General features: G+C 42.4%; 2 protein-coding genes across 2 annotated transcripts; both read right to left on the bottom strand.

Annotated features, from left to right (window-relative positions):
- Window positions 1-426: 426 nt before the first annotated feature.
- CCNB2 (cyclin B2) lies at window positions 427-18278 on the bottom strand (the record flags this gene model as incomplete). Its single annotated transcript, XM_082647952.1, has 9 exons — window positions 427-537; window positions 1629-1739; window positions 5745-5885; window positions 7296-7532; window positions 9270-9428; window positions 10055-10225; window positions 15388-15501; window positions 15607-15735; window positions 18255-18278. 9 exons carry the CDS (start codon window positions 18276-18278, stop codon window positions 427-429), a joined length of 1197 nt encoding a protein of 398 aa, XP_082504078.1.
- A 3393-nt stretch (window positions 18279-21671) lies between these two features.
- Window positions 21672-22628, bottom strand: LOC309819191 (polyprenal reductase-like; the record flags this gene model as incomplete). The annotated part of the gene is made up of 1 exon (XM_082649343.1): window positions 21672-22628. The coding sequence occupies one exon, from the start codon at window positions 22626-22628 to the stop codon at window positions 21672-21674; it is 957 nt and encodes a 318-aa protein (XP_082505469.1).
- Between the last annotated feature and the right edge of the window lie 538 nt (window positions 22629-23166).

Here is a 23166-nt window from a genome sequence, read left to right as displayed (position 1 = left end):
ATAGTTAATGCAGGTTCTAGAAAGGGAATGTCATGGTTATCCTCCCATTTTAAATTTTATATAATGAACCAATCTTTAGGAATGGGTGAGCGTTCACTGAAGCCAAGTTGTAGTTTTCTCCGAGAATGGTAAGGTCTTTCCCCAAGCCATCAGGGCAATAATTTACATATTACAATCATAATAGCTCAAAAAGAAATTAGTCAAACAAGCTTCTATTGATTTCTTCAGTATAGAATACCCAAATACACACACATAGGATACCTTAAGAAAATCAACAGCTTTATTTTTCCTCAATATACATTTAGAAAATCAGTCTGAGAAAAGGTTTCATGAAATAGACCAGAGGACTATATATAAAGTCAGGAGTTCCAAATCAGCAAGACAAAGTGCACAGACGAAGCACTCTTCCCTGAGGGCCTCGGCAGCCTAGGACCGTCCCAGCAGAGGTGAGGCAAGCTCTTGGATGGTTTTTGAGTTCAGCTGGGGAGTCGTGCTGATCTTCAGGAGTTTGCTGCTGGCATACTTATTCTTGATGGCCTGCAGAAGTCATCTGTGATTAAGCACACATCAGGAGCACCACCGCCCCGCCACCCCCAAACTCACACCTTATTCCTAGTCTAATTTACAAGTATCAAAGGGCCAGACCCACAGTCTTCAAAGGGTATGATGATGCCAAATCACTGAAGCCAGCAAGTGCTCTAGGGCATGATGTGTTGTGCTTGACAATTTCCTGCCATGCCTAGTGGTGGATAAAACCCAGCTGGTAGCACAGGTGATGGTTTCAAGGTCCAAAGAGCAGGCTTTCTCTCATGAGCTCCCAGAGGGGTGGGAGGTGGGAGCTGTGTTTATCATACCTAAGTGCCATCAGGACATAATGGATTTGCCAGCACTGGGAGCAGTAACTGGCCATAAAAGTGAGTAGCAACTAGTGCTTAGATCCCAGATGATACTCTCAGGACTGAAAACATGACACTTCCACGGTGTGCTAAATAATGCTGAAACTACAAGTAAGGAAGCAAATCAGGCCGTGAGGCCACTTGGTACAAATGCCTTGCTCTCTGTCAGACCCGTGGTGAGCTCTGATATTTGGCCTCACACAAGCACAGGACAGCACCCCCTCTCCTCTGGTTTCTCCTCTCAGGTCGGCCACACAGAGACAGACTCCAAGCTCCCAGGATGCTTCCTGAATGGACTGCTTCACCATGCTGGCTGTTCAGGTGCCTCTCAGTCATTGTCCTAAAAGGTGCTGGACAAAGGCCCTGAATGATGTCACCCGAACACCCAAGCCTTCCACAGGGCCACTTAAGCTGGACTCCTGCATGCCAGCCAGCCTTCTGTGCTTGCTGTGCACCCTACCCAGGATGCCGGGTGAAGCATGGATAATACATTGAACAGCTGCTTGGGCCTGGACATAGCGAGCCTGTCTACCTTATTTTAAAGAAAGTCAGTTCTTGGGATTTGTGCGTATGCTCCATGCCCAGCTGTACTAGAAAAATATAAAGAGTTTGTGCTAAAACAGACTCTCACACATGCCAAAATATTTACATGAAAATGCAAACACACATACATCCTCTCATACCCCAAACCCATAATCCAGCGCTTTGAACAGCTTAGGAAAGAGTACTTACGATGAATTTCGTTAACTTTTCATTTACTTTCACTACATTTTTGGCCATGTGCTGCATGACTTCCAATACTTCGTTCTCTGTGTATCCAGTGTAATACTGCTGCTTTAAGTTCTGGAACACAACGCAAACAGAAGAAGCAAGATAAAGCCTCCACTTCTTTAGGAGAGCACATCTTACACATGCTGGCATTACTTACGTAAAAGCTATAAAAAATATTCTTACCTGCTGGAAAGTCAGTCTCAGCCCCAACCACTACCATGGTACCAGCAAAGCAGCCAGTAAATGCAGGATGACTCTGGCTCGGAGCAGGACTAAATTAAGACGTTACATAGCTCTCAGCTAAATCAAATGGAGAGGGTCCCAAATAATGATGTTTTAAAGAAGGTTGTATATGTAAGTAGGGTACTTCAAGTAACAAAGCTTTCATGCTTGCCTCTGTCACCACACTGAAAGGGGAAGGAAAGTGAGGCAGAGTATAAACAAACCCAACAAAGGGTTTACAGAGATCGGGGTCTAGCACATCTCAGTCCCCTCGTTAAAGCCCTGCCTGGCAGAGGCTGGTAGGGAGCTCGAGAGCACAGACATCTGTATTGTCGGTCAGGGAAAGGGGTTCAGGATTAAGAAATAAACTGGCCCGTAAGCAGCAATCTAAGCTACCAAACCCAGAAGAACGAAGACCTCCCAGCAGCACTCTCCTGTCGGGCCCTGTGTAGTTAAGCACTAGAGGACACAGAGCACTCAGAGAAGCATCTACACCCAGCCTCGTGGCCCAGCCTCCCAGAGACCAAAATTCAAGCAAAAGGACAGCTGTTGATTGATAACATGACTTACTTTGTAGATATGAAGATATGTAACCTGACTTTATTTCAGATTTGTGATAAAATTCTAAAAGCTAAAACACACCCCTTTCAAATGCATAATATAATTGGGAAAATAAACCACGATATAACCTTAATCCTAAAACAGTTTAAAGGAAAAAAGAACTAAGCAGGAGTGAATCCTGATGTAATGCACAACCACTGGTATTTTGAAATCAGTTGCCAGGAAACAGGGAGGCCTATAGTTAATAGGTTTAGGGCCAAGGAAGCACCTCTTAGAGTAATTTGGCTAAAATAAGCCATTGGTACCAAGAGCATGTGCCATAGATGTTACCAGTGGCCTTTTTGCCTTCAATTTTTTTATCAAAAATTTTCAAATCTATAGAAAAACTGAAAGAATAAGATAATGAACATCTGTATATTCTTTGTGCAGATTCATCAGTTCTTAATATTTTGCCACTTTTTCTCTCCTCCTCTTTCTCTTTCTCTCTCTCACTCATGGTGTCTGCAACTCGCTTTCAAATGGTTCGGCAAAAGTTGTGTGAGATTTTTGAAGCCATCAAACATCTGGACCATTTGAAAGTGAGTTGCAGACGCCATGACACATCACTTCTAAATGTTTCTCCTAAAGCATCTCCTAAGAAGTATTTTCCTCCCTAGCTACAATACCTTTATCGCATAAGAAACATCAACAGTTCCATAATATCATCTAATATATAGTCAATATTCAAATTTCTGCAATTGTTGCAAAAATATCTTTTATAGATTTTTCTTTTTATATCCAGGGTCCAATCAAGGTACAGACAGTACATTTGGTTGTTGTTGTCTTTAGTCTTTAAAACTCCCATTTTCTTGGCTTTAAATGACATTGATTTTTTTGAAGGATCCAGGTCAGTTACTTTGAGAACGTCCCATTCTGGATGTGTCTGTGTTTCATGATGACTGGATTCATGTCCAACATTTTAGACATGAATTCTATTTAGACGATAATGCATACTTCCTATTACACCAGAAGGCAGGTAAAGTCAGGTAGTCTCACCACTGGTGATACCAAGCTCAATCACTGGGTTAAGGTAGTAACCGCCAGACGTCTCCATCACAAAGGTACAGTTTTTCTTCAGAAATACTACACATCGGGCTTCCCTGGTGGCACAGTGGTTGAGGGTCCGCCTGCCAATGCAAGGGGACGTGGGTTCGTGCCCCGGTCCGGGAGGATGCCGCGGAGCGACTTGGCCCGTGAGCCATGGCCGCTGAGCCCGCGCGTCCGGAGCCTGTGCTCCGCAACGGGAGAGGCCACCAACAGTGAGAGGCCCGCGTACCACAAAAAATACTACACATCTGTGGGGTGATATTTTGAGAACAATGTGAATCTTGTTTGCCCAAGTTATTTTACTTAATGCTATAAGCATCAATTGACGATCCTTGCTTGAATCAATTATTACACTAGGGGTTTAAAAATGGTGGATTTCTATCTCTACCACTGTTTCTACTTTAATTAGCTGGCATTCTACTGACTTTTTTTTTAAGTCCCTCCCTCCCTCCCTTCCTTCCTTTTTATTATTATGGGCTCATGCATTTTTTAATGCATTATAATCTATTACTGTCACAATTCTTTTTAATGCCCAACTTTAGTCAGAAGGAGCCCTTTCAAGCCAGTTTCTATGTCCTTTTGATGTGACCTCATTGATCTCTGAGAATTTGCTTGCTACCTATTACAAACTGATCTAGGCTCATCTTGTACTTCCCCTGCCACAGCCCTGAAATCAGCTATTTCTTGAAGGAGCCCTAGTTCCGAGTATGTCATGGCACTGAGTATGCAAGATGTGAGCACTAGGTATCTTCATTGCTACTGGGTTGTCATTGTTTCTGGGCCTTTCATTATGAATTTATTGATATTTTTAAAACAGACTTAATATTATAGGGTTTTCCTTTGTTTTTAATTGTTAACAATATTTTATCTTCTTACAGTGAAAATTTTAGTCCTTAATACACGAATCTTTGCTTTATCCTACAATAAAAATAGTTCCAGGATTATAATAACAGACCACTATTAACCTAGAAACAGATTAGTAAACCTCTTAAGTAAACTTTAAGTATGTTACCTTTTTTGGTCCTTTGTTTTAATTTCACATCCCACTAAAAATGCACAGTCGGAGTGCTGTGTTCAAAAGTTACGGGAATTAATTCTTCCCTCTGGTCTGTTACCACTTTGAATATATAGTGACATTGTTTTTGCTTTATTCCAGTTTCGGTTTTGCATAGAACATTCGTATTGTTCAAAAGTCAAAAAAGTTACATTACACTGTATACAAGTTAATAAAAAATTACAACCAGAAGTTCTGCTCCTATCCTCAACCTTCTACCCTGATACCCACCCTGAGGTATCCATCTTCATTAGTTTCTGGTCTATTCTTCTTGTATTTTTTGAAAAATTAGCAAATACATAAGCACAGATACATATCCTCTCTCTCTTACTCCCATTCTTTCTTACATAAAATGTAAACTCTACATACTGTGTAGAGGAAAAGGTCCACCACGATGCCCTGGCATTCTTACACATATCCACCACATAGGCCACGCAGACAAAGGCCTGAACCACATTGATCTGTCCTGGCAAAGTGCTTTGTGATCCTCCGGGAACATGATGGGGTAGCAGGCGAGGGGGCCGCCTCCAAGCCGTCTCCCACTCACTTCCCTATCTCTTCTGGGTAGGAGGCTGTAATGAGACCACTCGTTATCACCTCCTGGGCTCTGCTGGGGTGTTTGCTCTGCTGCTTGTGGGCTACAGATACAGACTCTAAAACTGCTTAGTGGCAGTGCAGAATGGGCCCATCCACAGAAGCGATCCTCTGACTCGCATTGCAGCCAGTGGCCCCTTTTGTTTCACTGTTATCCTTTTTGGTGTGTGAAACAAGAACCCAGGCAGGAGCTGACATCCCTGGCTAATTTTATGAACCTCAAAGTGGCTCATTTCATCTTTACCGGGTAAACCAGGTCAGGCCTTGGCCCTGTTTTGTCTTATGTGCTTGACAACTTGCTTGTTTCATTTAACAAAATATCCCAGAAATCTTAGCGTATCAGTTCTTAGTGGCCTTCCTCATTCTTTACGACTCTGTAATATGTTTGCGTACCATGGTGTTGTCACCTAGGTTACGCCTGCATCATTCCAAGCAGCTCTTTTAAGCCTGTGGCCTTTTAGCAACTGCTTCAAGGATAGTGTGTGACAAATGCTAACGCCTTTTGTGTCTAGAGTCCCTAAAATACAGCTAATTAATTTCTTCTTAAATTCAACGCTTACCCATTTTCCGTGGCCTAGAACCTTCTGGGACAGGCAGGAAGCGGCTGCTGCCACCTTAGAAGGGTGATAATGCACCATGTCGTAGTCAATGAGAGTCAGTTCCATCAAGTATTTGGCTAAAGTGTGCTGTTCAACATCAACCTATGAAAGAACAGATGGTAAGAAGCATGGCTGTTATGACTCTTGCAAAATTCTGGGTGAAGATCTAGAAACTCTAAAAAAAAAAAGATCTAGGAACTCAAATCCACTTCACTCACTTTTCCTTCCCAGGCACTGCTCTATTCCACAGTATGTTACAAACACAGAACATGAAGTCTTTTAAGAACCGATGAGTTCCCATATCTCTTCCCTCTTGCATCTAGAGATATGGGAACATATGTATATGTATAACTGATTCACTTTGTTATAAAGCAGAAACTAACACACCATTGTAAAGCAATTATGCTCCAATTAAGATGTAAAAAAAAAAAAAAAAACGCCACGTGAAGAGAAAGAGACACATGAGGAGAAGACCATGTGAAAAGGCCCAGGGCCAGTTACAAGCCAAAGAAAGAGGCCTAGAACGGATCCTTCTTTCACAGCCCTCAAAAGGAACCAGCACTGCCAAGACCTTGATTTCAGATTTTAGCCTCCAGAACTGAGAAACAATATATTTCTATTGTAAGCCACCCAGTTTGGGGTACTGTGTTATGGCAGCCCTCAGAAACGAATTCATATGTCAATGTTCAGCCCCTTAACTCTCTTCCCTTAAGAAATAGAGCTCAACTATTTACAATTACCAAGACATGGAAACAACCTAAATGTCCATCAACAGATGAATGGATAAAGAAGATGTGGTACATATATACAATGGAATATTACTCGGCCATAAAAAAGAATGAAATAATGCAATTTGCAGCTACATGGATGGACCTAGATATTATCATACTAAGCAAAGTAAGTCAGAAAGACAAATAACATATGATACCACTTACATGTGGAATCTAAAACGTGACACAAATGAACTTATCTATAAAACAGAAACAGACTCACAGACATAGAGTAGAGACTTGTGGTTGCCAAGGGGGAGGGGGATGGGGGAGGGAAGTTTTGGGAGTTTGAGACTAGCAGATGCAAATTATTACATGTAGAATGATAAACAACAAGGTCCTACTGTATAGCACAGGGAACTATATTCAATATCCTGTAATAAATCATCATGGAAAAGAATATGAAGAAGAATGTATATATGTATGTATAACTGAGTCACTTTGCTGTACACCAGAAACTAATACACTGTAAATCAACTACACTTCAATTTTTAAAAATAATAAAAAAAAGAAATAGGGCTCAAAAAAAAAAGTCACTTTGCTGTACAGCAGTATTTAACACAACACTGTAACTCTACTTTAATAAAAAATTTTAAAAAAAAGAACTGATAAGTTAAGTGTTAGGACTTATCTAAAAGATGCATCCTATAAATTCATGAGTTTTCCTTTAATTGGGTCAGTGTTTCTGGGATGAGACAACAAACAGCAAAATAAAGTCTCCTATGGAATTGGAGGCACTTACCTCTCCGGCTTTTGATGCCCGCCTTAAGAAATGTAGTGGTAAAGGTCGACCCAACTCAAATTTCAGTTCTTTCAAAATTAGAGTTTCCATTTCTCGAATCTGAGAACTGGTGTAAGCATTGTCTGTGATGTAAACGAAGTCTTCAATATTTGGAGAAAACATCTCCTCATACTTGGAAGCCAAGAGCAGAGCTGTAATCCCAACCAGTTGAAGCTTCTTACGAGAGACTGGCTGAACCTAATTGAAGAAGAGTGTGTCAAAAGTCTTAACTAACAAAAGGATGGGGGCTCTGGGTGGAAGAAAGTAAGAGGAAACCAAGTCCTGAAGAAGTGCACGTTGTCTCTGCTCACACCCCTCTTAAGGGCACAGGAAGCTGAGTGTTGATCACAGGCACCACCATGGCTCGCAGGTGCCGTCTATCATGGAGTGCTTGCTATGTGCCAGGCACAGTGCTAAGATTCAAACAATCATCTCATCGAATACTCATAAAAAACCTATGAAGTACATATTTTTTACCCCACTTAGAAATAGATGGACTGAGAAAAGATGCAGACATCAGCCCAAGATCAGTCAATTGCTGACTGACAACCAAGCTCCCAGGCACTGCTCCACCCCCATCATCCTGGCTTGAGTGTCTGGGGAAGCCCCAATATGGCACTCAGCATGGTCTGAATCAGGATGAGGCCAAGCAAAAAAGCAGGAATTTAATGGATGACTAGGGCTGAGGAACTGCCTTAAGTGTCTCCTTAATCCTCACCAAAAGTACACTCATTATTCAGCCTGAAGAACCTTCCAAAGATGCTTCAGGGTCAGAGAAAATCTCAGCCTAGAGGATAAGTGTTTCCCTTAACTTTCTTTTCTTTTTAAACTAGGAATTTGTGTTTTTTTGCTTCAACTCTCAATATTGAAAATCTACCACAAATGTAACAGTGCTTTCGTATCCAGTGAGGATTGTATAATAAAAACCACTGACTTGGGCTTCCCTGGTGGCACGGTGGTTGAGAGTCCGCCTGCTGATGCAGGGGACATGGGTTTGTGCCCCGGTCCGGGAACATCCCACATGCCGCGGAGCGGCTGGGCCCGTGAGCCACGGCTGCTGAGCCTGCGCATCCGGAGCCTGTGCTCCACAACAGGAGAGGCCACAGTAGTGAGAGGCCCGCGTACCGCAAAGACAAAACAAAACAAAACAAAAAACTAATGACTCTATGATTACTTAGCATTTTGCAGTATCTCAGGGTCAGTCTTATCAACACAATTATTACTGTATGGTTTGGGCTTGACCTACACCTGTATTATAAATGTTGACTTTAAATAAATAAAGCCTTATCTGAAGGGCTACCCATTTGGTAGACAACGCACCAGTGGTTAATGTCTGGCATTTCTTCTAACTGCTCAGTGTTCTTACATTACCAGTTGAGAAATATTTTGATGATCACTACGCTTCTCGGCTTAATTTCTTACCTCCCTCTTTACTTTAGACCTCACACTGAGTACACTCCCCACACATACCTCCAACCCCTTGTAAAAAGTCTGCCTCCTGCCTCTTCTACACCGATTCAATGCCACAGCCGGCTGGAAACTGTTAAGTCCTCTAGCCAAACTCTCATTTTTCAGATGAGGAAGCTTAACACCAAAGAGTACTGAACTATGGAAACTGTGCAAGTGGGCCTGGAGAACCAGCCTCCAAAGGCACCACAGGCTTCAGATGGACTTTCAGACCATCTGATGGTTTATCTCCTCCGATGAATGATTGCGGCAAGGCAGCATCTCCCCTGAGCACTTTTCAGCAGGCTGACCTAACAGAAATGCCCAGCATTGGTCAGCATCACCAGAGGTTTGACACACTTGGACTACTTCCTTTTCTAGCACTTGAAGTTCTTTGGCATCTAATTGGCTTTTGGTTTTTTCTTCAGAGGCACCACACCTTGGCAGTGCATAAATGCAAAGTTCACTGAGCTGCACGAAGTCCCTTACCTGTAAAAATCGGTCCATGATGGCGACGCACATGTACAGAGTTTCCTGCAGCAGCCTAAACTTGGAGTGGACTTGCACCAGCCAATCCACCAGGATGGCACGCATGCGTCCGTTTATCTCTCTTCCATCTAAAAAATGTGGATTTATGGATTGTAGAACCTGTAGGTGGAGTTAAAAGTTTAAAAAGCAGACCTCGATAAACAACAAGGTCCTACTGTAGCACAAGGAACTATATTCAATATCCTGTGATAAACCATAATGTAAAAGAGTATCAAAAAGAATACATATATCTATAACTGAGTCACTTTGCTATACAGCAGTAATTAACACAACATTGTAATTCAACTATACTTCAATGAAAAATAAATTTTAGGGACCTCCCTGGCGGCGCAGTGGCTAAGAATCCACCTCCCAGTGCATGGGACACAGGTTTGAGCCCTGGTCCAGGAAGATCCCACATGCCGCGAAGCAACTAAGCCCGTGAGCCACAACTACTGAGCCCGCGTGCCACAACTACTGAAGCCCACACACCTAGATCCCATGCTCTGCAACAAGAGAAGCCACTGCAATGAGAAGCCCGCGCACTGCAACGAAGAGTAGCCCCCGCTTGCTGCAACTAGAGAAAGCCCGTGAACAGCAGGCCCAATGCAGCCAAAAATAAATTAATTAATTAAATAAAATAAATTTTAAAAAATAAGTTAAGAAAAAAAGCTGACCTCATTTCCTTCCCAGCTATGTGGTAAATTCCACACTGCTGTACAACCAAAACACAAAGGCCCACTCACCTCAAGCTGCCTTAGATACTGATAGATATCCTTAACATAGTCGCTGCAGAGCTGAGGGTTCTCCCAGTCTTCAGTATCAATATCCTCAATTTTGCAGAGCAAGGCATCAGAGAAAGCTTGGCAGAGGTTCTCTTCCTTCATGGAGATATCCACAGGTGTGGGAGAGGGACCCTACACCCACAAATGAAAGTGTATGTATCACTACCTTGGGAGTAGCCTTGATCACAAATACAAGCAGGGCCAACTGGTTTAAAAGTATCATATGCATTTTTATAAATGATAAAGCCAAAACAAATACATTTCAGAGTAAGAGGTGAATAATTCAAGATGTAGGGGATGAAGTTTTTGGAGATATACTCCCCTGTTTAAAACCACTCTAGGGGGTGGGAGGGAGGGAGATGCAAGAGGGAGGAGATATGGGGATATATGTATAACTAATTCACTTTGTTATAAAGCAGAAACTAACACACCATTGTAAAGCAATTATACTCCAATAAAAATGTTAAAAAAAACACTCTAGGGGACTTCCCTGGTGGCACAGTGGTTAAGACTCCACGCTCCCAGTGCAGGGGGCCCGGGTTTGCTTCTCTCCAGCCTCCTGGGCAGGTCTCCCTCACCTCAAGCAGTCTCCCTCTTCCCAGAAGCCTCTTGTCCCTGTATCCACATGGATTATTCCCTCACCTTCTTCAAGTTTTGCTTAAGTGTTATCTTCTCAATTAGGTCTGTCCTATTTAAAATTACCATCTGCCTTCTATTCCCCCCACACATATGTTTCATCTCTTTTACTGTGTTTTTCCCCAAAGAATCGATAACCTCCTAATATACTATAGAGTTTATTTATATATGATGTGTATTATTTTCTGTCTACCTCTACCAGAATGTAAGCTTTATAACCTTACATTTATTCAAACTGATTTTGTCCACTAAGGTATCTCAAATACCTATGTCATCCCTGACACGGCAAATATTTACTGAGTGAAAGAAAGTTAGACACCTGGGTTCAGAGATTCCTAGAGCTGATAGTTCACTTTAGCAGTAGCCTCTTGTGCAAGTGTAATGTTTTCTTCTCATGAACCAATTTATTCTAAATTGAGAAATTGGCAACACAAAAGCAGGAAAGCACATTCCAGCCTATGAATAAAACAGAAGGAGGAAGCAAAGACTGAGCAAGTATACACCCAGTACTTTATTTTCTTATGCTGACTGGGTGATTATTTATAAAAATCACACAAATTAAAATTTTATGAAGTTTAAACAAGCATTTAGTAATGAAGCATAAACAATTACTTTTTTAAAGAATAAGAGGTACTTCTCAAAGTATAGCCTAGGACTGCAAGGCTATAAGAATATGTATTAAAGTAATAAAATACAGAAGGAAAGAGAAGGCAGTATAATAAACAATTTTAATTTACATTAAAGCTCAATGATTATAGTTTCCAGTCTTAGAGAAGAAGAAAACAGTAACTATATATATATATATAGATAGATAGATAGGTAGCAATTCAAAACATGCCCTTCCCTCTTAAACCAAAGGTCTTAAACTGAGGAAGGGCTAGGTGAGCAAGAGGTATACAGGTATACCTCATCTACTCAAGAATTTAAGAACTGTTAGAAGGAATAAGAAGAGCTACCTGGGGTACCAGGGAGAAACCTAGTGAGGTTACCAGAGACGATAGGACCTCAAGGAAAATGAGTAGGCAAAGGTACACAAGCACAAAATCCCAGGGGAAGCCAAGAAATAACAAGTCTGGGGGCTTCCCTGGTGGCGCAGTGGTTGAGAATCTGCCTGCCAATGCAGGGGACACAGGTTCGAGCCCTGGTCTGGGAAGATCCCACATGCCGCGGAGCAACTGGGCCCGTGGGCCACAACTACTGAGCCTGCGCGTCTGGAGCCTGTGCTCTGCAACAAGAGAGGCCGTGATAGTGAGGCCCGCGCACTGCGATGAAGTGGGCCCCACTTGCCACAACTAGAGAAAGCCCTTGCACAGAAACGAAGACCCAACACAGCAAAAATAAATAAATTAATTAATAAACTCCTATCCCCAACAACAACAACAAAAAAAAAAAGTGACATCTTTAAAAAAAGGCAAGTCTGGGAACTGCATGTTGATTTGGGACGGCAGAAGGTAGTGCGTGAGGTGACAGAAATGGGCTGGGAAGGTGAGCAAAACTTAGCTAAGGAGTTTAGATTTTATTTGAATGTAAGTGACCCCACTGAAGAAACTGAGCAAGAGTAATTAGAATCAGATGTGCATTTTAATAAGCCCATGTAGCTTCAGTTTAAGCTTACCTTTTTTAAGAATAAGCATCATCACTCTCCCCAGGGAGGGCAATCAGTACCAGAAAGCCTAAGAAGGCAGAGGTTATCTTCATGTGCTTCAGACTGCCTTAGCAGCTTGAAATGTTTACCTGTGTCTACGCAGAAGTATATCTGAGTTTAGCCATATCCAAGGCCACCAGGATGAGACAAGGATAATTGCTCTGGGCCTTAATTTAGAATTTATTGAAAGCATTCCTTTTGGACTCCAACATAATCTAATTATTCTGAAATCCTTTCTAAGATCCCGCTTTCCTGTACAGATTATAGCCTAAGCCCTGTGGGCCAACTGTGCAATCCTGTCCAGAGTCTGCTGCATGCGAAGGTAAAAAAATGCATCAGCTAGTTACCCACTACAAAAGTGGTTCTAGAACAAAAACCTTCAAATTAGATTAATGAATGAGCCCTGTGGATTGTCAGAGACAACTGAAAAGTAGTAATAAAAACAATAAAGCTGTCAGATTTTGCTGAACTTGAGAACCTGCTCTTTGGTAAAGGATGGGTAGACTGTGAGTAAAGGCTACTAAAGTTCTCCTAGCACCAACATTTAATGAGTCGGGTCTGTTAAGAGAACGGATTAATATGAATATGCAAATATATAGGTATTTACACAAGTTTTGGTAAAACACAAAATTCCTTTATTTACTAAATTTATAATAGATAAACAATGTCAATTAAGTGCAATGAGGAAGGACTCCAAGAAAAACTGTTGATTCCAAACAGACAGTTCATGATTTATAGCAATGACTGTGTACACGTGTGTACAAAAGCATACTCAGTTGTGGAAAGGCAAAATCAGTTACCATGATTAGCTTTAGGGAATGCAGTGGAGTGGAATTTTGGGGGTAGGGAGAATAGTTAAAATGAACTGACCCTTTATTCTATGTACTCTATTTCTGTATTGTCTTGCTTATTTATGCATGTTTCTTGTGTATTTAAAAATAAAAGGCACCCTATTTTTTTTAAATATGAATAATTGTGCTCGTTTTCTTTTATATATAGTTTTTGTTTTAGGGAAAGTTAGCCCATAAAAGATTCTTATAGTTGAATAATGACTATCACCAAATTTAGTGTTTCAATCAAATCTGTAAATCTAAAACCTCATCAGAATTTCTAGCTGCCACTCCCCAGTACATCTCCTAAGCTTGCATCTACCTCTGCTACAGGGTATTATAGTGCATGCTTTCACTCTGACATTCTCGACTTGACTGGGAGCTTCCTGGGGACAGAGTCAGTGGTTCACTCACCTTGTTTCCCCAGTACCCACCAAACAAGAGGCTAGTAAAAAGCCTTCTTCCTTCCTTCAAACTACTCAGTCTGCCAAAGCCTCATGAGTCAGCAAAAAACAGTTTTCTCCAAAAATTGCATGATAATAAGCTTCTGCAAATACCTGTGAATGGCTGGAGTCCTCTCCTTCAGATATTGCTGGCCCATTTCCAAATGCATTTCCCATTGGCTGTCTCTCTGTTACCTCAACAAGTCTAAATCCAAATGAGACACCTTCCCCAAAGCTACCTCAATCTCCTGAATTTCCTATATTTTATTAATTTATTCCATAAATGGTTCCTTAAATACTCCAGTGCTTAAGCTTCTCACTCCTCCACTCCAAGCAACATAGCCAAAGAATTCCTTCTGAATACAGGATGATGTCCCTGAAAGGAGTTCTGGTACATCCCAACACATTTGAGGTTGTTTCTTAGCACCCGTATAGATACTGGTATGTGGATGTCCACTTAGGGGAGATATGGGCTCGTTCAAGACATCCATCAGCCCTTGCTTAGAAAACTGCAGTACCACCTAATTAACGTCCCTTCCATGGCCACCCTACACTGCTTTCATCAGGTCTCTCCTCCTCAAAACATTCCACAGGTTCCTCACTGCCTAATGGGATAAAATCCAAATTCCAAGGCCTTCAAATCCAGCTGCAACCTTCTTCCCAACTTTTTTCCTGTTTCCTCACACAAACCACCTGACCCAATTTAGACTTGCTGACTCTTTGCCCCAAAGGACATAATTTATAGGCCTATTCCCTTTTTGGTGCCTTGATTCCTATTGCTGCTTTGTTCCCCCAAAAGGTGCCCCTTCCTATCAGCTTCTTCCTATCCTTAAAAATCCCACTTATTCCAGGAAGTTTCCCCAGACCACTCCATCCCTCAAGATTCTCTCCCTCCTTTAGATGCACCCTGCATTCAGTCATCCATTGCCCATGGGCACCTAGCAGCATGCCCTCGGATTATATATCTAATTTTCAGGTACAGATGCCCCTTCTGGATAAGTCTCCTCAAGGCAAGATGTCTCTTTATCAGCCTTAACACAATTGGATGTGTATAGTAAGTACTCACCTGTTTCTCAAACATATTCAATGCTTTTAATTTCAAACATACAATAATATATACATATTTTGAGCTAGAAAGTGTGAAGTGGTCATTGTTGTATTCTCAGCACCTACAACAGTGCTTGCTTTATTGTAATTATATGAATGTGTGTAATCTATGAATGAGAGCATGCATGAACTAGAACATGGTGGAAGATGAACAGGCCAGTGGGTCCATTAGCATTCTAACTTCAGTTGAGCTACCCAGTCACGGAGACTACAATCTATCAACAAAGAATTTTGGCATTACTTTGTTCTTCCATGAGTGAAGGTCTCAGAATTGTAAGCTTCCACCATCTTCATGGTGGAAGTTCATTCTTATAGTTCATTCTTATAGTGAGTTATTTTAATAAAACCTACCAAATTTTCCTCTGAGATCACTAAATTTATTTTATGTATTAAGGTAGTTAAGGTAGTTAACTTTGTATTAAGGTAGTTAACTTTGTTATTCAAGGTCATAATATTATATTAAGGTACCATCACTGAAAAGATGTGTATGTTCATTTTCTACACTGTTGTTTTAAAGTAGAGCTCTAGCTATCACTGTTCTTCAAAAGTTGCACTGACAGTAAAGGTACCCTTATATCCTAGCCCCAAAGAGCCTACTTCGTTAAGTATGTTTGTAAATTCAGAACTTCCTACCTTTGGAGCCAACACTTCCATCTGCACTGGTTTCACAGAAGCAGTAGGTTTCAGGTGCTTGTTGACATTTGTTGTTTTGGTGGGTGGAACAGGTACTTTAGTGTTCTGAGCTTTCTAAAAGGGAAAAGAAATGTGAATAGGGCAAGAGGGCCAGTGTTGCCCCTCAGTGCTCTACAGAATCAGCCTAGGGTGTGCAGGTACAGTTCTCACAGTTGCTACCTTAGTTACTTGTGTGGCTCTGATGGTAACTCGATTTCCAATTTCTTCTAAAACTGCCCGCCTGATAGTCACATGGCTTTTAGGTTTAGAATTAACTCCCGTGTCAGTATTCTCCAAATCAGTGGACACCTAAAAAAAAAAAAAAAAAAGGAAAAAAATTACTGAAGAGTTGAGATCATTTACAATACTTTGCTAGTGTCAGAATTGATTCAGGAAAGGTGAATATGCTGAGATCTATCTGCGAGAGGGAAAAGGTACATTTTAGGAAGTCTAAAAATGCTATTTGTGATTTATAACCTCACTCTAAATTAGGCAAATCACTCCACCTTATCTATTTTTAAAAAATCCCACTAAGAGCTTCACAGATAAGTGATCATTTCTCATATGGTACCCACATCATTTGTCAGAGATCCCTGGATATTAATGGCATCTATTTAAAAAATTTCCTTGACAGAGAAGAGTAACAAGTGCAATTAAGACACAATACTAAAAAGCTGTTTTGGGCTTCCCAGGTGGCGCAGTGGTTAAGAATCCGCCTGCCAATGCAGGGGACACGGGTCCGAGCCCTGGTCCGGGAAGATCCCACATGCCGCGGAGCAACTAAGCCCATGCGCCACAACTACCGAGCCTGCGCTCTAGAGCCCGCGGAGCACGACTACTGAAGCCTGCGCGCCTAGAGCCCGTGCTCCACAACAAGAGAAGCCACAGCAACGAGAAGCCTGCGCACCGCAATGAAGAGTAGCCCCTGCTCGGCACAACTAGAGAAATGCCGCGCACAACAACGAAGACCCAACGCAGCCAAAAATAAATAAATAAACTAAATAAAAAAATTTTTTTTAAAAGTGTGGTTTCTGCTTTAAAAAAAAAAAAAAAAGCTGTTTAAAAACCAGATGTTTAAAACCTAAACTAGCTTTGATTCTTATGCCATGCTAGAAATAAGAAGTACTCAGGTAGACAAGATCTTTAGAGATACAGCTTTTTAGCCATGAGGGTGCCATAGCATGTACTCTCTATTTTATTAAGGATATTTAGAAAGAAAATAGTTTTCGTGGGTAAAATAGTTTTATCTCAAATTGAAAGTTTGAATTGTATGAAATAAAAATTGTTAGTTGGGCTTCCCTGGTGGCGCAGTGGTTGAGAGTCCGCCTGCCAATGCAGGGGACACGGGTTCGTCCCCGGGTCCAGGAAGATCCCACATCCCGCGGAGCGGCTGGGCCCGTGAGCCATGGCCGCTGAGCCTGCGCGTCTGGAACCTGTGCTCCGCAATGGGAGAGGCCACGGCAGTGAGAGGCCCACATACCGAAAAAAAAAAAAAATTGTTAGTTGACCTTAACCTGCTTTAGACAGAATGTCCTTAGAAACAAAACTTGTTAGTAAAAACAATTCAAACAAAAAAGTTTATTTGATTATATGTGATAAACATTTCATGAGAAAAAAAACAGCATGTACTATCCCTGAAAATTGGGAGGGGTCTTAATCTTAAAAAATTTCCCAACAGGGGGTTTGAATGGACCTACCAGGATAGACAGAGGGGCAGGGAAAAACTCAAGCCTTACCTGAATAGACAGAATTTGACTATGAAAGCACCCGATGGGATAGATTAGACAAAAATTACTTATCAATTTGACTCAGATTCATAAAAGGGTTACAATTAAATACCGAGTGTAATCAACTTATTATTATTAGGATTCTCAAAAGTCACACTGTTCAATTTTTCCAGCAGTTCCTGAGATGTTTAAAAAGTGTTTCCAAGTTCAATTCTTATGGGTTGAAGCCTGGTAATCTAAATTAAGCCATCTGGAAGGGGAAATCCCCAGCTTTTAACAACCCTACAGCCAGGAGAATGGAGCTCAGGTGTGTCAGTGCCCTCTATTTTTCAGCAAAGAAAAAAGTAGATCCAGGTACAATTCAAACCCACAGAAAAAAATCCAAAATACCATTAACACTTTGTTTTTTGCAAAGACGAAATAAATGAATTTGGACCCTTCTCTCAGTCTGCCATATTGCTCCAAATTATATGCAAAATCTCTATTGCACTTGAGTAAAGAAATTACTTTTTTAAAGGGACAAACGCATACATTAGTGAACTTAGCCTTGTAACACTTCGTGTGCAGAAATAGGAAACTAATAAAAGAGTAATGTGAAAACACCTGAAAAACAACCACAGCTGTTGCTTGATCAAACATTAGAACACTTCACAGACTGCGGAATTTCTTCAGTCCATCTCCCTACCCTCACCACGGATCCCTTAGCTGGCAAGGAGTTTGAGAAGAGAGGAAGGAAACCCCAAGAAGCTGTAACTCTCTAACAACAAAGCGCCCTCGCGGATCGCTCGCCGCGTCCTAGGCCCAGTGCTCCGGGGGCTCACTTGACAACTGCCACCCCCGAGGCGCTTTCCCACACTTCCCCCACCCCAGCGCAGGGACGGCCAGGCCAGGAGCCGGGACCCGTAGGAGCGGAAGCGAGGCGGGGAGAAGCCGGCCGGAGCGGATAGGACAGGCCGCAGGGCCCGGGCCGCCCGCAAGAAGGGGAAAGCGGCGCAGGTTGGGACGAAGAAGCTCGGAGCGGAGGAGAGAGAGAAGCGAGGCGGCCGAGGGCGCTGCGCGGCCGGGGCCCAGGCCTGCGCTGGGGGTCGCCGGCCCACTCACCGTCGGGCGTCGGAGCAGCGCCATGAGGGACGGGACAGGCAAGAGTGGCAGCCCGGCCCAGGGAGGGACGCGGACTGGAAACAGAGAGCACTAGCTTCCCCGGCGCCGTTAGGACTACCCTCCGAGCCCGCACCGCTGGGAATCTTCATGAAGTCGCCGAGTTCCAGGATTCAAATACCGCGCCGCTCGCGCCCCCATTGGGCGGCCCTACGTACGGCGCCCTCTTCCCATTGGCTAAGTAGGAGACATTCCCGTAGGCTGATTGGCTGAATTATCCAGACCCGTTTGGTTGTCATAACAACCGGTATTTTTCCTGCCTACTGTCTTTTTAAAAATCTCGGCCCTAAAATAAACAAAAATGAAATACCTCGTTGGGAAAGCAGACGTAGGACGCCTTGTCTGAATTTTGACGAGGATGTCAACGGATGTCTACGGATTACGGATGTCTACGTTTGTACTGGGTGGGCGGAAGTTGGTACTAAGGAACACCCTGGAAATGCCATTTCTGACCATTATTTCTCTTCCGGAAATTTCGCGTTCGAGTTTAGGTAGGGTTGGCCTGCCTGGGTTGGGGAACAGGCCCCTCTGGTTGGTTTAGGGCTGCACTGCGTTAGGTGGTTGAGACTCAAACTTGTGCTCAAGGAATGGAAATTGTGGTGTTTATTCAGAAGCTAAGATTCCTAGGAGAGGGGGAAAAAAATGATAAATGCGATTTGTGTGACTCATGATTCATGTAAGCTCTCCATTGTGTTGCCGGCACCTAGCACATTGTTTCGTGTGGGTTGTGATCGGTGCTCAATAAATATTCGTCGAATAAATTATCTTATGATGAGCAAAAGATTTTAAAATGAGAAAGACAAGTGTGATCCAGCCTTGGGCAGCAGGGTGAGAGGCTTGCGTTAAGACCAGAAAAGAGGAAAGAAAAAGTGAGAAGAATGGGAAAGGAGAGAGGAAAGGAAAGGGTCCAAGGCCCACAGTAAAGGTAGTGAAATGACTTCTGATGATAGGCTCCATCTAACAATTTGAGCAAGTTTTCCCATCACTCCTGCTCTACTCTAAAAAATGGTTTCTCTCTCTGTTACTGGGGTACTAATGACCCTTAAATGAAGTGATCTGAATTAAATTCCTTCCCTTGATCTAACATTTCTAAACCTGCTCTTTAGTAAAACAGAAATAATTGCAGCTACTACGTGGCATGGGAAGATGTTAGTGTATCCATTGTCCTATAACTAAAAATTAGATATTCAGTGAAGAAGTATTGGGAAGGGAAAGTATTGGGTTGGCCAAAAAGTGCCTGGTTTTTAAGTAAAAATAAAAGACACTTTTTTCATTTTCACCTAGAACTTTATTGAACAACGTATTCACCCTTTTGTTCCACTATCTTCTGCCATTTTTCAGGCAACTTCGTAATTCCATCTTCCCAAAACGTGTTATCTTTTTGAGCAAAGAACTGTTCCAGGTGCCTTTTACAGTCTTCCAGGCAGTTGAAATTTTTTCCATTAAGAGAATATTGTAAAGACCAAAATAAATGGAAATCTGAAGGTGCAATTCTGGTGAATACAGTGGATGAATCAGAACTTCCCAGCCAATCTGTTAACAGTTTTTGCCTGGTCATCGAAGAAACATGCAGTCTTGCATTATCCTGATGGAAGATTCTGCGTTTTCTGTTGACTAATTCTGGATGCTTTTCATCGAGTGCTGCTTTCGATTGGTCTAACTGGAAGCAGTACTTGTTGGAATTAATCGTTTGGTTTTCTGGAAGGAGCTCATGATAGAGGACTCCCTTCCAATCCGACCATATACACACCATCACCTTCTTTGGATGAACACTGGCCTTTGGTGTGGTTGGTGGTGGTTCATTTTACTTGCCCATGATCTCTTCCATTCCACATTATTGTACGGTATCCACTTTTTTTTTAATTAATTAATTAATTAATTTATGGCTGCGTTGGGTCTTCGTTGCTGCGCGTGGGCTTTCTCTAGTTGTGGCGAGTGGGAGCTACTCTTCGTTGTGGTGCACAGGCTTCTCATTGCGGTGGCTTCTCATGTTGCAGAGCTCAGGCTCTAGGTGTGTGGGCTTCAGTAGTTGCGGCACGCGGGCTCAGTAGTTGTGGCTCACGGGCTTAGTTGCTCCGCAGCATGTGGGATCTTCCCAGATCAGGGCCCAAACCCGTGTCCCCTGCATTGGCAGGTGGATTCTTAACCACTGCGCCACCAGGGAAGTCCCTGTACGGTATCCACTTCTCATCACCCGTCACATTTTGTTTTAAAAACGGAACGTTTTCATTACATTTAAGTAGAGAATCACATGTGGAAATGCGGTCAAGAAGGTTTTTTTCCCTTAACCCAAATATCAAATCGATGAACATATGCAAATGATTTTCAACGCTTGATTTGTATATTTTGAGTATGTCTGCTATCTCCCACATGGTATAACGTTGATTGTTCTCAATTAATGTCTCGATTTGATTGCTATTGACTTCAACTGGTCTACCCGACCAAAGAGCATAATCCAGCAAGAAATCTCCAGCACCAAACTTCGCAAGCCACTTTTTTTAATGCATAAATATAAAAATATTTTATTTCAGATGCTTACACTTTTAAGGTACTCCCTAGAAAGGGATGTCAAAAAAATATTAAATAAAATAAGGTTTCAAACTTTGTTAGGCTATGATTTGAGGGGGAAATGACTATTGATGGTTACATAGCTGGAAATCTTTGTGGTAATAAGTATAAGCTAACTTCAATAAACTCACTTTTCCCAGAATCCATTGGTGTGAAATTATACATTGTTGTTATTTTCAAAGGCTATTCAGCTTTGACTGATATGCAACAAGTTACTGAGCATCTGCTATATTGCTTATTGTGTAGTCTAGTTAATTTGTCTGTAGCAAAAACAAAGCCACAGATGACCTTATCTCTTCCACTGTGTGTGTGTTTGTTTGAAGCTGTTTGTATATTCTTGATTAGTCTGTTTTTGAAGCAGCTTGGAAAAGTCTCATCTACTTTTTAGCATTTGGTTGCTTTTATAAAGCATCTTAGAAAGCAGACATAGCACTCCCAGGTCTGCCAGAAGTATTTCTTCTCTGAAGACTCAATTTCTTCCATTGTTTAAAAAAAATTTATTTATTTTGCCACACTGAGCAGCAAGTGAGATCTTAGTTCCCCAACCAGGGATCGAACCCATGCCCCCTGCAGTGGAAGTGTGGAGCCTTAACCATTGGACTGCCAAGGAAGTCCCAAGACTCATTTTCTTGAGTGGTATTGCTTTGCTCATGCACTGAAGACTTCTGGTAACAGAAATGGACCAGAGAGTTTTAAACAGTTCTACAGAAATTGCACTTTGGTCTCTAGACTTCGTTGTCCTTGGGAATTGGAACTGTCACCTGGTGTGCATTCCTCGTAACTGAGATTATCTTAAAACAGAAATGGTAGGAAAGCTTTACTGTGCTTCGGGTAGGAGACGAATTTGCTTTTGTAGAATTTGTGGCTGAGGAAAGCAGACAGGGCCTGGTTGAAGAAGACATATGTTACCACGAGCCACCAAGTTAAGTTGTGGAAACCAAAGGCGACAGCCATGGAAATGTAGATCATCAGCTCTGCCAGGTAGTTAGGGGAAGAAACGTATTCAAACCAGTCTCCAAAAGGGATTCGGTGGTTACAGTGAATGACCAGTCCTGCTTTATTTTTCCTGAGATTGCCGAGAATGACATGACACTTATACTGATGGACAGACGACCAGATGAACATCATCATTCCGAGGATATGGAACCGCCGAGCTTGCATCAAGAGATTTTTCCCTATCACATAGACATTCCTGCCGTCCATTGGCACTTGGCTCAACACAGTTAGGCTGACAAGGACATAGTAGACAAGTCCAAAACAGTACTGCACGACGTGAATCACGGCATTGGAGAAGACACTGACATAGAAGCACTCGAAGAGTCTTCGTAGGCCGTGTAGCCACAGAAACACTAGTACTAAGAACGCAGACAGCGCGAGCTCACCCCCTCGGAATTGCGCAGCCCCAAGAATTCTGAGTAAATGATGAAGCCAGTTTGGAAAAGGTGCTCCCACAAACGGAGACTGAGTAAGGCTCCAAAGCAGGAAGCCATTCCACTGCACTGAGATGATATAGAAGTGAGAAAAATACCTCTTGGGGACATCAAAGGCCCGACAGGCGGCCGGTCGCGACGGCCCCCCTTCCTTGGTTTTTCCACAGCGGATCAGGTCCTGGAAGAGCGCGCAGCGCGGAAGCAGGCCGGACGGCACGAGCTGCAGCAGTAGGGTCAGCAGGAAGGCCGCGGCCAGCGTGAGCCACACGGCACGCAGCGGATTCAGCGCCGAAAGTTCGGCCCCCGCCCAGGGAGCCATGGCCGGCGCGCCCGGAGTCCGCGCTCCCCGGGCCCTCGCCACCCGTTGGCAGAGGAACGGCCACTCAAGCGCGGCGCGCCGGGCTCAGCTCCGCAAACCACTTTTGACACGTTCGATAAGTCACAGCACTTCTCCATACACTACACAAAACTTTTTTTGCATTTCGGTTGCATTTTTACCTTTCTTGAAATAATAAAGCATAATATGCTGAAAATGTTTTTTTTCTTCCGTCTTCAATATTAAAATGGCTACACAAAAATACACCAAATTTGATGTCTTTTTTCAAATGCACGTGGATATGATAGATGTCACATACAATCTAACAAAATTATTATGAATGAAGTTAAAGACAACTAAGTGCTACTACAGCCATCTTACAGAAAAAACCGAACCTTTTGGCCAACCCAATAGATGTTTTGTGCACTGGGGTTGTGAGTATAATTATATTTTGCTTTATTGTTATAATACTGGTGGTGTTATCAAAAGCTACAACTATAAAACAATCCTTACCACCTCTCAGGTCTTTGTAAACAGAAAT

The sequence above is a fragment of the Grampus griseus genome, assembly GCF_964374135.1.
Source record: "Grampus griseus genome assembly, chromosome: 2".
Lineage (NCBI taxonomy): Eukaryota > Metazoa > Chordata > Mammalia > Artiodactyla > Delphinidae > Grampus > Grampus griseus.
This window is presented reverse-complemented; position numbering and strand designations above follow the sequence as displayed.